Here is a 14,210-nt window from a genome sequence, read left to right on the forward strand (position 1 = left end):
CCATGTTGAAATTTTGTCCCTTACTGGATATTACGTTTTCGTTTTTGCAAGCTTAGTAATATTTGGATAAACTACTAAACATGTTGTTCTAGTTAGCAAATGCTTTGAGGCAGGAAAATAAATTTGACTGAACTAAAAACGAGGCAGAGGTGAGCTAGTTTGGTTTCTCACAACATTTGGTTAGTGTTGTTCTAAAACAGTACTTTGATGTGCATCCATCCCATCTGGAAACCCAATCCTGCGAAGTTTCAGTTGTGAAACTTCTGTTATCAATAGTTGATAATACTGTTACACTCCACAAAAGGCCTTCTGAGCATAGTTGCACCTATAGTTTGAGTTTTGGTTGTGTAAAAAAGTATATTATGCCTTAGTATGTTACCAATAATGTGGTGGCTAGATTTTCTTCAGCTAAAAACCTAAGATGTGTAATCAGAGTGGGTTATGTATTTTAAGTGATTTTTCTTAGGGATACAAATGAGGTGATAGTTCAGGGGAGACAATGAAAATGGAGGATTAGGGATGCTTCTTGTTCGTCACTTATATTGCTGTTTTGGGTGATTTTAGTGCTTTGTGAGATTGTGCTCATCAACTGGTTCTTTTCTAGAGATCAAACCACTGCTGATAGTGAAGGAGGATTGAATATTTTATAGGTGAAAGAGACCCACAAAACTTTCTGAAGCAAGGAAAAGATTTTTTTTTTAATTTTGTTTAATTTTAATAATAAAGGCTGTTTGCTCTGATTTAGCTTTTAGCTCATATGGGACTGGAAGTCAGTTCTTTACTTTTTGCCTGCCTACTTGGATAATATATTCTGCTTGTTCCCTCACTTATTCTACCAGATACCAGCAGTTAATTAATTGGTTAAGAGAAAAGTCATCTCCCCTGAATATATATGTATATTAAGAAGTTTGTTTCAGTTGTTTTATTCTCAAGGAAAAAAAATGTTTTGTTTTCATAAGCTTATTTGTGCTTTCTTTTGCTTTCTGTGTTTCTAGCTCATGATTTCGGAATCAGAAACGATGATTCAGAGGATACTGAGTTGCGGTTTGTTACTTGTCAGTCTTTATGGAATCAAATTAAGTCAGAAACAGAGGTGAGTCTTGTGCTTCCTACTAAAGCAGTGTTTTGCATTTATAACAATGCTGCTTGCTTCTTTCTTTCTGGAGATCTTTTTTACATGCTTAAAAGGGCAGTTATTTAACACAGAAATATTGACTGAGACTGAAATACTTGTCCAGAATATAAAATAGTAATAATAAATCCATTACTTACACATTACTTGTAACCATAGAACTGCATGTTTTTGATGCTTCAACCTGCTGCTTCTAAGCTTCTCTTCTTAGTAATTGTCCTTTTTACTAACTCCTGGCATACTGCTGTCTTCTGCCTTCAATTCAGTTAATGCTTGCCAGCCCTCTGAGGATTTTAGGCTGATCTTGACCTCAGTGTTACAGAGTTCATACACAGCAGTCCAGGACTCACGGTGGATTTATGTGAATACAGCTGCATGGATGTCAAATACCGAGTGACACAGCTGCAAATCTAGTACAGACAACGTGAACAGGCTTGTCTGATGGGGGACAGAGTTAATTTCATACTGCACTGTGGCCTCCTAATTGTTGTGTGTTACATGACATGCTGTTTTTGTGTCCATGTAACCAGCTGGCTTGCATTACTGTGTGACTAATTGCTTCCCTACGGCAGGGATTTCCTCCTCTATTGAGTGTCATGGATTCTGGGCAAGTATTCCGTGTTCCTCTGCTTGCATTCGGGCTCTAGACATTATGAGAAATTTTTTCCCAAAGTTTGTTTTGGGATATGCAGTAGAAGCCAGATGGATGTAGCATAAAATCTGGACCCTTGGGCTAAAATCATAAATTCCTGTAATTCTGTTCCTACTATTCCATGATCCAGCTCACTTGGACTACTCAGTAGCCTTTTCAAACCATGATTAGCCAGGCTAATTAGCCAGGTGTAAAGCAGTGCATCACAGTGCCAACCAAAGAGAACACATGGAAATTTGTGGAGGTGTATTTGATATCTGTCTGACAACTACTACAGCTCGATGGGTTAACTACCATCGTTGGCAGCAATGGTGGCAGCTGAGCCAGAAACCACTTTGGCAGCTACATGGTGGATTATAGGGAAGCTGACTTTCTGTGGCTACTTCTGGCAGATCTTCTTTCTTGGATCTTCTTTCTTTGGCACAGTGTTGTCAAGACTTTTGAGACAAATCTCCTGCATGGCCAACAGTGGCTACAGGATTTTTTGGTTGACGAAGTGTTGGATTTTTTCCTAGTGCTCTTCAAGGATTTCTCCTAGAGCAGCAGACACAGCCCATCATAGTGAAAGCGTCCCTTAACCACTCACACAGAGCAGGAGTGAGAGGCACAGAGCCACTGTGCTTCCCATCTGGAAAGTCATCATTGTTTCCTGCTCTAAGTCTCCTACCCTTGTTTTCTTTGAGGCTGTTAGGAGTTTGTCAAATACTTTTTCTGGTCTTACTCCTCCTGATGGAAGACAGTTCATCCTACATTGACAAATTTATAAGGACCTGTCCTTAGAGTTTGAATTGCCCAAGGGAAGATTAACTGCAGTTACTTTTGCTGCTACACATAGAATTTTCTTCATCCAGCTTCTAGGGTATCTGTGATGCTTGTCCTAATGAGTTTTGAATTACCAGCCTTTCATCCTAGTGTTGGCTGATAATGTTTTTTATATATTAAATAGCGTGGTAATTCACGTTGTAGGGGACATTATGAAGTCCCTTGTCTGAACTCCTGCTCAAAGCAGCATCATCTGTGAGGTCAGACCAGGTAGGTGAGGGCTTTATCTAGTTGGGATTTCATTTCTTATAAACTTTCAAACTCTGGTGTAGTAAACCTCATCTGTGGCAGAATACATGGGAAGGTTGTAGTTTGCTGGTTTGGACTTTTATTCTAGGGGTTCTGGTAGTGTGCTAAGGGAGCCTCCCAGGATGTTCTCCAGAGTTTTTGCCAGGGTACTCCTACCTGATGATTTGTTGGCAGGCCCTGTGCTCATGCTGGTCACTAGTATCTCCTTGAGGTGTTGAAAAATGAAAAGGATTTGACTTCCAGGTACTTTGTTGTGGAGCGCTCTTGTTCTTTGTATGTCCGTCATGAACTGTGCTGTGATTGTGGCAGCACCATCTGTCATCTGCTTCTCACAACGTGAAAACCTGACAAAAGTACAGCAGGAACTGTCTTTTGGTTTTGGAAGGTGAATTTTGGAAGGCTTTTTTGTTTCAGTATTGCAAGGTATTCCAGTTTTGACTCCTGCTGTCAGAAATGGCCTTGCAAATGTTCTTATTATGATAAATTTTGTCAAGGGCTTTCAGGAACATTGTTTTCCTGTGAGGCAAGGAATTCCAGTTGAACTATCAGGATCCAGGTTAGAAACAAAAAATACAGAGCTAAAATATGGTAATTTTAGTTTTAATGTGAAGATAATGGTTATCAGACCACACAAGAAATAGTCATGACCAAACCTGATGTTTGTAGCAAGGACTGAAATTCCAGTTCATGTGACTTTTCCAGAGTGATACTCTCGTGTTTTCACATTTTTATAAATAAAATCTCTCTATTTGTGTTTACAGAAAGTACAGGAAGACTTGAATAAGCAGTTGCTTGATAATCTGATGAATTTTTTGAGCCGGTTTCATTCTGAATTTCAAGAGAAGACAGCAGAATGGACTTGCCGGATGAAGTTCAGAGAAATCCCCACTGCAGCTCTTGTCTTAGGTAATTTTTTTATGTTATATTTTTTTATGTACATCTGTTTAAAACTGACAGGGAGATCAAAGAAAATTACCTTGCTGACTCCCAGCAGTTACTGTGAGCAATATCAGCTTCAAAAATGTTAACGGAAGAGAGTGGACTGGGAGAAGGAAGCAAGATAAAACCTCTCTCCCTTTTGTCTATATGCACAATAGTCCAGTAGGTCAACACCTTCCTTAAAGTTTTTTTTTTTAGGCAGGGGGTAGCGCTGAGGCACTGGAGGTACTTTGATTCTGTCCCTGTTTCTGCCACCAGCATGCTTAAACATGACTTTACATAGCTTCTGTTTTTCTGATATATGTTCTTTCAGTGCATCTTTACGTGTAGGAAAGCAGTGTCTGTATCTTGGAAAAGGTACAGAGAATGAAGAAAATGGCTGAATATCATATTACTAAAGATAGTAGAGTTCTGAAGTCTGTCTTTTTTTTTTTCTTTTTTTTTTCCCCCCTGCTTCTTTCTATCAAAGGTTTTTAATTATAATCCTAAACCTGATTCTAAGTAAGTTAATTGCATTTTCAGTGGATCATTTTAGGGAACCTAAAATCAGGCCAATCCTTCAAACTTACCATGTGAGCACTAACAAAGAGGGGAAAGTACTCTGCTTTTATAGGCAGTAGAAAGTAAAAAGCTCCTGCTTGAGATATTTCTGTGAAAGAAGCTCTGAATTGCCTTCTGGAGGGACTTGTTCTTATTTTTTCTTTTTTTTGGTTGACTAAGGGTACTAATAAAGGCATTAAATAGTAGGTAGTTCATAGTGAATTCAGGTGGAGATTCCTACTCATTCGTAGTAGTTTTCCTCTTCACATAAGACGTGAGGATCCAGAACTTGGGCATATGCAGTATTCTTCTGCAGAAGGTGAGCTTAACTTCTTGTCTGCAGACAAGTGGATGGCTTATGAGGATATCAGTAGCAGGGATGTTGGGAAACCAATCCTACTTCTTGCAGTTTTGCACTCTTGAGAAATCTTTCTTCTAAAAAAAAAAAAAAAAACCAAAGTATATGAGGGGCCTTTGCAGTGATTCCTGTTTCTCTTAATCAGGGAAAATCAACATGTATGTCTAGTCTTGTGCTAGTTTTTCATCTTTCGTCATAGCTGATGCCATGCTTTCCATTCCTTCCTTAACTGTGTGAGGTATCTTTTGTTTTTTGTCTGCTGTTCAGTTTATTATTCAGTCATTATGATCACAAATCACAGGAAAAATACCCTTCAAAATTTTTATTTTTTTTTTTTTTCTAGGTGTAAACGTTACAGATCATGACTTGACTTTCAGAAGTGTCTCAGACTTCCTTCAGAATAACATTACTCCTTATATAGCCTTGCTGGAAGCTAAAGACTGCCCAGGTAAATAACGCAATAGTTTTGCTGCTTGTTTGAATAAGGTATCGATTAACTAGAAATTTTGGCTTTTGCCCCCAAATGTAAGAAGAGTGGATGGAGGGATCCTGAAGACTTTCTAAAGATTTGATCAAACCCACGTCATCACAGCAGTAATGCCTACTGTATTTTAAGATGTGTCCAGTTCTTTTTAAATCAATGAAGATTGAAATACTACTTAGATGTAGCATAAATGTCAAGAACATGTTGCTCAGTGTATTGCACGTCAATACTGTAGGCTGGCTTTCTTCTTGTTTAACTGGACAGTGTATGTATGTATTCCACTTTTTAAATGTTTGCAGTCACACTATTACAAGAGAATGGGTATAATAAAATTTTGTCCCACTCTCCTTGCTCCTTTTTTATTTTTTAACTAAAAATAGTAAAAGTCATTTATGGCAGTATCCTCAGTTCTGTGGATTGGCTGCCTTAGTTATTTTTAGGTCACTGTAATGGCAGGTGGCTGGAGTTCAGGAAAAGTGGAAGACCAACATCTTAACCTGAATTGTTGCTATCTAGGCAAGTTAATTGGATAATTTTTATTGCATTGACAACATGCCTTAATGCTTTCTGGAGCAGGAGATGTGCATTCTGGAGAGAGAAGGAGACTAGTTAGAAATGTGAAAAATAGTTGGGGTAATATAAAAAATAATTGGGGTAATATTTTGGAGTATGGATTGGAGAAGTGTTACTGAATAACCGAATGTCTTTATCCTGTGTCTAAAATTTTTTGTGAAGGCATAAAAAATCTGATGCAGAAGCTGATGGGGCAGCTGATGAACTGCTATGTAGATGTGGACTCATTGGAAGATGAGGACTATGTGCAGGTTTCCCAGAATAGAATACGCTGTTCAATGTCTTCTCTTATCAAATGGTATGAGAGTGTAACAAAGGTATGTTGTTTGGGGTTTTTTTTAGTCACCAGTTGATGAAAATTCCTGACCTTTAGATGTGTTTAAAACAAGAATTTAATAACTCAAATTTCTGTGAGAAAATGCCAAAGGTTAACTTTTAATTTAACACTAAAAAAACCTTGAGATTAACGTGATTTGAATATAATATGTAACACATATAACAAATGTGGAGTTAGTTACTGTTAACGTATGAATGTCAGAATTCTGAAACACAAGCAAAAAGTACTGTTTTATCATATTGGGAACTAGAAGCTTAAAATGCAGTATCAGCTTCATGCCAGATGCTTTTCTCCCAGGAGTGCTGAGATGTTTTGTTTATTAAAACAAAACTTGATGGAAGAACAGCCATCCAGGGGAAAGGTACTGTATTACTGCTAATGAGCCATGATGTCATCTGCAGCCCAGAGTACATTGGCAAGCAGTAAGAAAATAACCTTCAAAATGTTTATGTATCTTTCTGTTTGCTACAGCCAATAAAGTTTTATACTTTGTTTCTGTCATGAATACAGTTAGGACTGATTTTCTGATGACTTCATCAGAGCAGTGTGATAAACAAAAGTGTAATGAGTATATGCTCTTTTTGTTACTGGGTAGAGATATAGGAAATAAGTAATGTCTCTGTACACAACTCAAATCTCCTCCCTCAATCCCAACAGAACTTCACCAGTTCTGTCTCACAGAGCTATTCTTGTCTTTGTTGGAATGTGTGCTTAAAATCTGTTTATTCTTTGTACTTCATGCTGTGCCAAACAGAAGGATGAAAAATGGCAGTTCTAGATGCTAATAATAAATACAGCTGACGAAAAGTTCAGTCACGTCACTTTGGAGTAATGTATAATCATAGATGGGATTCAGTCTTTTTATTTTACTGTCTTCTGTTTGTTAATGTTTAATGAATGGCTTTAAAGAAAACGGATTCTGAAACTCCAAGCAAAAAAAGAACTACTTCTACACACTGGCAGTCTCCTCCAGTTGTAGTCATATTCAAAGACATGGAAAGTTTCACCACAAAAGTACTTCAAGACTTCATAGTCATCTGCAGGTAATATGACTTGAAGTTTAGTTACTCCACTGTACCCATTTTATGTTTGCAGCTGTTTTGAAATGTGACAGTGAGGTCAGTGTAGCATTGGAATCAAATATTAGTGTTTCTTCTTTGCAGCAGTGATTGAGCAAAAACATATTTGCTAGGTTTTGGGGATAAATTACCCTAAAGCTAACTTGAGACTCTGAACCAGAGTGCCTAAGGACCAGGCTGAGATACAGGGTGGCTGATTTAATTTTTCACATAGGAGGATTTTTCGGTACTAGTTGTTGTAGAATTTGTGAATGTGAAACTAATTTTTTAAGATGCCTAGATCTTTCTTTTGTAGGCTTTTAAATTTGTTTTCAAAGTATATTTTTGTGTGACTACTGATTTAATGGTGATTAAAGGTCACTAGCTTACCAATAGGAGTGTATGTAAAACTTATACAGTTGGTCAGGATCTGTAATCAGCAGCTGACTACTTCGGGTGCTCCTGTACTTCTGTTCTTCCTTAACCTGTCTTCCTTAATATCATCTCGTGCGTGCTAATCAAAAACTCATGCTGTTCTCCAAAAAGAGCACCTTTCACTTAGTCCCCAGGTTGAAACTGCAGTTGCATCAGAACTGGGGCTGCAGTTGTATGATTAATTCAGGGGCAGCATGTGCACCTGACATTACCTCTAAACAAGGCCCAGGCAATTTCTCTTGCTGAGGGACCAACAATAAAAATAGTTTTCTACTTTGGATCTGGCAGATGGATTCTCAAGGGAACATTTTGAAAAGTAAAATCAGAAGTGCACAGTTATGTGGAAATCAGTAGGGTGTACGGCAGTGAAAAATTAGGTTTTAATTGTTTTTTAAGTGTTGTATTTTCTTTTGCTTTTTGTGGCAAGGATAAATACCTAATTATGAATGTATGGAATGTAGATTAAATGCAACAAATCTTTTAACTTACCCCTTTCTGCATCTAAGCTCAGTGCTGTAGTAAGAACAAAATGCATTTGTTTCATGAGTCTCTATAATGTAACTATTATGGGTTTTTTTCTCCCTTCCATCATTATCTAGTCAGCATATCCATGAATTACCTCTAGTGCTGATTTTTGGAATCGCTACATCACCGATGATTATCCACAGATTACTTCCTCACTCTGTTTCCTCTCTGCTGTGCATAGAGCTTTTCCAGTCCCTTTCCTGTAAGGACCACCTGTCTACTATAATTGACAAGGTAATTCCCTTTATAAATAGAAGGAGAGTGTGTGTATTGCAGCACAGTCTACATGTCTGGCCTTTAAAGGTAGGTTGGTCTGAAGGTTTTGAAAAGGAATCTGTCCCTGAGAGCTGTGGATTTGGGATATTTCTACTCACAGCTGCAGAGTAGCTTAATACTGAGAGCTCCCTTCTCACACTGAGAAACACACCTGCTTTCATCTTTCATTTGCATTGACATCTGTGCATGTATACTTGGGCAATTACACTTTCACATTCACACGTCTTCATTAAAGTAGTGCTTTGATTTTGAGTTTTACTTTGTTCCAGAAAAAGATGGCTTTAAAGTTAGCAAAATAACAGTTCAGCCTGAATTTTGCCACCTCTCAAACATTAGCTGAGTCATCCAAATGTTCAAGCCATGTTATGCCTGTGGATTCTTGGTACGTCGCTTTGTGCAGGATTTCCAAAATCGTTGTTACACGTGCTGAAAGTAGTAGCATCTCTGTTTATTACAGCAGTCTCTGTTCTGTTTGCAGTTTTACAATAAATACAAAACCAGCGTTAAGCAAAAAACTAAATTCAAATATTGCATTAGTAAAAGGTACTTACAAAAATGGGGTAAAATAATAAACTGAAAATCAATCTTTGCGTGGATATGTTAGTAGAAATACTGTTTTTAGAAGCTGGCAGTGTATTTAGTATCTGATTTAGTTGAATGCTAACACATACTGAGAGTTGTATCAAATTGTATATATATGTTTTGCTTATTTTAATTCAGGAGAAAATTTCTACTATGGCTACTTTTTCTTTTTGTCTCTCTTTCAGCTGCTTCTGACAGCCCAGTTTCCCTTTAAACTGGGTGAAAAAGTTCTGCAGGTTCTCATCAACATATTCTTGTACCATGATTTTTCTGTCCAGAATTTTATCAAAGGATTTCAGGTACGCAGTGGTAACAATTCAAATTATGGTTGTGAAAACAAAGGGTAATTACTAGGCATTGAAAGATTTCATAGGACCTAATATTGCTGAATTGTATGTCCTTTGGATACAGGTTGGGTCTATGAACAGATGCATGTTTTAAAACCTTAACTGATAAGGGTTTTAGAGAAAACTTGTAGTGCAGGTATGAAGAAGCAAAAGAAGTAAAAGTTTACTCTGCCACAAAACCCCCAATATTTTACGATTACATTTAAAAGGGTGACCTGCCTTAGTGGGTAGAAAGAACTGTGTTTTGCTGTAGATTAACTTGTAGCTTTCTAACACCCCTTGCAAAACTCTCTGTCTCTGATTTTCTGTACCAGGTCCTTGGACTCTGGTTTGTCTTGGTGTGAATAGGCTACAGCAGTGTCTCTTCCCCTCTTGAACTCTTCTGGCGTAGTTTCTGGATGCACACTTGTTACCTTTTCAGGGGAATAGTAGCTACAGAGTCACTTACTTGTGCCTCAAAGTAGGTAATGCTTGTGCTCCAAGCAGCTGTGCAATGGTGCGGAGTTACATTTACCCTCTCTCGGGAGACAAAGTGGAGGAGTTCAAGGTTTCTAAAAATAGTCTGTACAGAGCACAATAATTAAATTTTCGTTGGCTTGTGTAGATCTTCATATCTAGATGTATTTATGTGTTTGAGTCTCCTTTTGTGGATTTTGTAGCTTTTGTGCATTGCAGAGAAGGGTTCTCTGAAGAATTTGTAGCCCCTGTAATCTGTTTGAATACAGGTTTGTGAAATTGTTTCTTTCTTGCCTAGTTGCATATGTGACCCTGTTAGTAGAACATGCCCTTTTAGTGTCATATACCTTTAGAGTTTCTTGGATTCTTTGCTATCTAAGATTCAATGATTACATGTGGCCAGAAGAAATATCCTAGCTGTAGTACCACTTCCTGCAGACAGATCTGTGTGGGCTTTCGTAGGTTTCAACTCCTCTAATTTGAAAGAGTCATCAAAATCTAATAATTCTCCACTGGCCTGATATGAAAGTGCAAATTCTAGCCCTGACAACATATGGCTATGTCCTTGTGTGTTAAAAGTATTCAGTGATGAAGCAATTTCAGATCAGATTTTCTAAGTAATAAATAGAAGGGATCACAATCATCTCATTATGTCTAAGCATGTTGTTAACTTTTCTGATAGGAAGTGTCTTTCCTCTTTGACAGTTTTTATGTTTTAAAAGTTTTTAGTGAGGTAGTCTGTTTGATCGGGGTTTGTTTGGTTTTTAAGAATAGATGTGATGAGCATGTGCTATTGTTCTGCAAGGCCCTGATGCTGCAAACATTTAATTCGGGTGAAATCGATAATAAAGTGCATTTGTATGTATGCATAGACAGAGCTTAACAGTGTATTTTTGTATACATGAAACAGAAATTGGCTTGTGTACAGCAGTTGCTCTTCATATCTCTAAATGCAACCTTGAATATTTGTAAGCATTGGAGCTGAAATATAAGCTAAAGAATGCAGTAATTCACATAAGTGACTATAAGATATTTGACAAGCTATAGTTACTACATAAGAGAGGGAAATAAGAGATACTGAAAATGAACAGCACATACAGCAAAGAAGGTAATTATGTGATTGTATAATCAGTGCCCTTTAGTGACTTACGGAATCTTTATGAATTGTAATGAATTTTTTTTAGAGAGTACCATTACTGCCATTGTAGTATATGCATTGTAGTAATAAGAAAGCATTAAAAAGTAGATAGATATAGCAGGGAGGATGGATTTTATTATCATCTCTATTTCTTGCTTTGTTTTTCAGCTCTGTATTGTGGAGCACTTCTATTCCCAGCCTCTTAGTGTACTGTGTTGCCAACTGGCAGATCTTCAGAAGAGAGTTCATTCTTTATCTCATGATCAGTGTGAAAACATTCGGAGACTGCCCTCTTTTAGAAGGTAAAAGGGAAAATAAATTTTTTGGACAATCATTTATTGAGTCAGCTTTAAAAAAGAATAAAAGAGCAAAGGCGAATTGATCAAACGGAGGACGGGAAACCTTAATCTAGTCAAGAGAGTACAGCTTCTGTGGTGTGTAATCACTTGAATTTTTTTTCCCTTCTTGTTCTCAATACAGAAACAAGCTACTGTGACAACTAACCATAAATCACTTTTGAACTTGTTAAGCTGATTTGGAGCATAATCTCCAGGGTTTTGGAGTAGCCTTTCAACTTGTTGGATTTGACTGTCCTTTTTCAAGGACAGCCCAAAGGACATTTCTTTCCAAAATAAATCTTTGTAGCAGTGTAAACATTTTAATTTTTTTTAACCTTAGAATCTTTCTTTACTTCATAATTTTATGTTGTTTTTCTTTCTTGCCATCAGGTACGTGGAAGAGCAGGAGTCAGGGAAACAGGTTGCACTACTGACAACAGACAACTTCTTAAAGGTAAAATTTTAAGAATGTCTTTGGAGAACAAAGATAACTTGCCCAATATATTAGTTTGCAGAGCATAATAAAATACAAGACCAAGATGTATAGTCCTATATAGCGTCTTTCATACAGGACATACTGTACTTCATGTCCAGTAATGAAGAATTAGAATTGGCAGGTCAAAATTTCAAATCTCTAGGGTTGCCAGGTCAGCCTTTATACAAAGCTGCACAACTTCCTTGCATCAACTTTTATTTATGTCTGGAAATATAACTGCTTAAAAGGAAGGTTACAAGGTTTATTTATGGCCAAGTCTTTTCATGCTTACTCAGACTGACTTTCTTGGAAGTTCTGTTAAGTGTTTGGAGAATGTGTAAGTAATCTCGAAGGTTATTTCATAAGCTCTTAATCCTTCATACCCTCTGTGTAGTTTCTGATTGAACTCAGTAGGGCAGAGTCTGTGTCCCAAGGCACACATTCACACTAGGTCTCATACAGGATGAAAACTTCAATTTGTTACATGTTTATCTGAAGTTTTGTAAAGTGATTGAAGTCAGAGTACTGCTATTGTGAGCCCTTTAGGGATTCACCAACAAAAATCTGTTGGTTATTTTCATCATCCGAACCACTCCCAGTAAAAGCATTGTTAAAGGTAAAGGGTTTCTCCCAACTCTTCGTATTAAGTCTAACTAACCTGTCAGGCAAATGGTACTATAGGGAGAGAGTAATTAATTTGTCCTAGCAGAGCTTCCTGGACTGTAAGGCTTTTTCAGGTGTGAAGAACAATGGTAATGTCTGCAAGAGAGGTTAGTAGCAGGCAAGTTTGCAAGTGTAATTACGGTAGTCAAGGCGAGACATGATTTTATAATCTTCGTTGGCAAAAATAGCCTAAGCTACTGCTGTTCCCCTGCTGTTTATTCACACCTACTTTGAAAGTTTAAGACTCATCAGCTTAAACTTTCCATGTTTTAAACCTTATATGTTTAGTAATATACCCCTTATTTCACAAGCTTCACCCTGTAATTTTGGGAAGGAAGCCGGAATTCTTGCGCCTAGATGCTTAAGATCCTTATCACAAATTCTAATTGAAGACACTTGTTCTAATCTCTACAGTAGGAGTAGGACCATTATTGCCTGGCCACGCTGGCAGTGTAGTCTGCCTGAGAGGAAAAGTCCTGCTGCTGCATTGATGTGGTGCTGTTATATTCTGTATGTCATGCTAATCTACAGTATCATTCTAAACCTAGGAAACACTTTCAGAGTAATTGTGGTACTTTTTCATATAAATTTACTGTTCATATTTCAGGACCAGGTAAACTTGGTCTTCAAGCTTAGCCCCTAAATCTGCAATACCCTTTATCAGCTGCATTTATATTCCGTGTTGTTGCCACTTTTTTTAATAACTACAGGAAGAGTTTCGCCTACTTAAAATAATCAGTTTTAAAAGCAGTTTTACATCGTGATTTTTAACAAATCTGTCTGAAAGTTTTCATGGCAAATTTAATTTGAAATTATGTAAAAGTGGTGATCTATATCTGTTATCTCCATTTATGGAAATAACATTGCATAGTCTTCTAATAAGGTTTTTAAACTCTTCTAAAACAGCGTATGCCTTTTCACTTCATTATTTGGCAAAATACATTACTATTTATTTATATTAACTACATCAGTCTTGAGCTAAGAAACAAGATGAGGCAAATATAGATGGGTTAATAATGCTCTGGGTTTGGGGAAGTAAGATTGATGTAGCAGTATTAAAGAGAACTTTTTTCTTTTATCGCTTTTTTTGTGGTAGGGATAATTTTTTTCTTAATGATCCTACTTAGAATTAAAGGACAAACTTCTGAGTGTCTACCCTAAGGTCTTGGAAGTCATTTAAACAGTTGTTATATCAGTGACCTTACATTTCAGTATGTAAAAAGTCTGTGAGGAGGAATGTCATTAATATTTTTCAACACCAGAAAGCTTTATAGCACCAAGTGTCTTTGTGGTATTCAGTCTTTGCAGGATGATGCCTTTTCTTTCTGCACGTTAGTACTTCCTTATATTGCTTGCAGGCAAGGGTTTGCTTTTCTTTTCTCTTTGATACTTTTTGTTTCAGTTTAACTTTAGGAAACTTTAGTGGCTTGTTTTATTTTTCTCTGTCTGTTTGGAATAGGTTGCTCAGAGTTGAGCAAAATAGCAATAAAATATGTAGAGAATCCCATGGTTTTTTCCTCTTTATCCTTGACAGAGGACAGGAGAGAGATGATCTTTTGATTCACAAACTTAAATGTAACAAGACCAAAGTACTTTAGTACAGTTACCGGAATTTTTGAGTGGGCCTTTCCAAGTGTTAATATATGCTTCCATGAGAGGCCAGTGATAGTGAGAATTCATCCAGCAGAAGTCAATAATTTCTTTTTCCTAATATGTGATTTTTTTTTCTGCAGTTCTCAACCCATGAATACACAAAAGTCAAATTAAGAACACATAGGAGCAGCAACTGAATATTTCTTTATTTTCTGTGAACTGTTTTTTTATGTATACC

At 37.1% G+C, this 14,210-nt stretch overlaps 1 protein-coding gene across 4 annotated transcripts in view; it reads left to right on the forward strand.

The window, feature by feature from the left end:
* Window positions 1-14,210, forward strand: part of ORC3 (origin recognition complex subunit 3) — a 34,333-nt gene that overhangs the window by 3,419 nt on the left and 16,704 nt on the right. For all 4 annotated transcript variants that reach the window (XR_005566072.1, XR_005566071.1, XM_027743547.2 and 1 more), the window contains exons 3-11: window positions 996-1,093; window positions 3,617-3,761; window positions 5,036-5,140; window positions 5,912-6,066; window positions 6,996-7,129; window positions 8,179-8,338; window positions 9,148-9,261; window positions 11,072-11,205; window positions 11,632-11,695. Coding sequence is in view for 2 of the 4 variants with exons in the window: in XM_027743547.2 (XP_027599348.2) it covers window positions 996-1,093; window positions 3,617-3,761; window positions 5,036-5,140; window positions 5,912-6,066; window positions 6,996-7,129; window positions 8,179-8,338; window positions 9,148-9,261; window positions 11,072-11,205; window positions 11,632-11,695 (1,109 nt within the window). In the remaining 2 variants the exon portion in view is untranslated. The remainder of the gene's footprint in view (window positions 1-995; window positions 1,094-3,616; window positions 3,762-5,035; window positions 5,141-5,911; window positions 6,067-6,995; window positions 7,130-8,178; window positions 8,339-9,147; window positions 9,262-11,071; window positions 11,206-11,631; window positions 11,696-14,210) is intronic.

This window comes from Pipra filicauda, unplaced genomic scaffold (assembly GCF_003945595.2).
Source record: "Pipra filicauda isolate LSUMZ 115617 unplaced genomic scaffold, ASM394559v2 scaffold60_size3304689_pilon, whole genome shotgun sequence".
NCBI lineage: Eukaryota > Metazoa > Chordata > Aves > Passeriformes > Pipridae > Pipra > Pipra filicauda.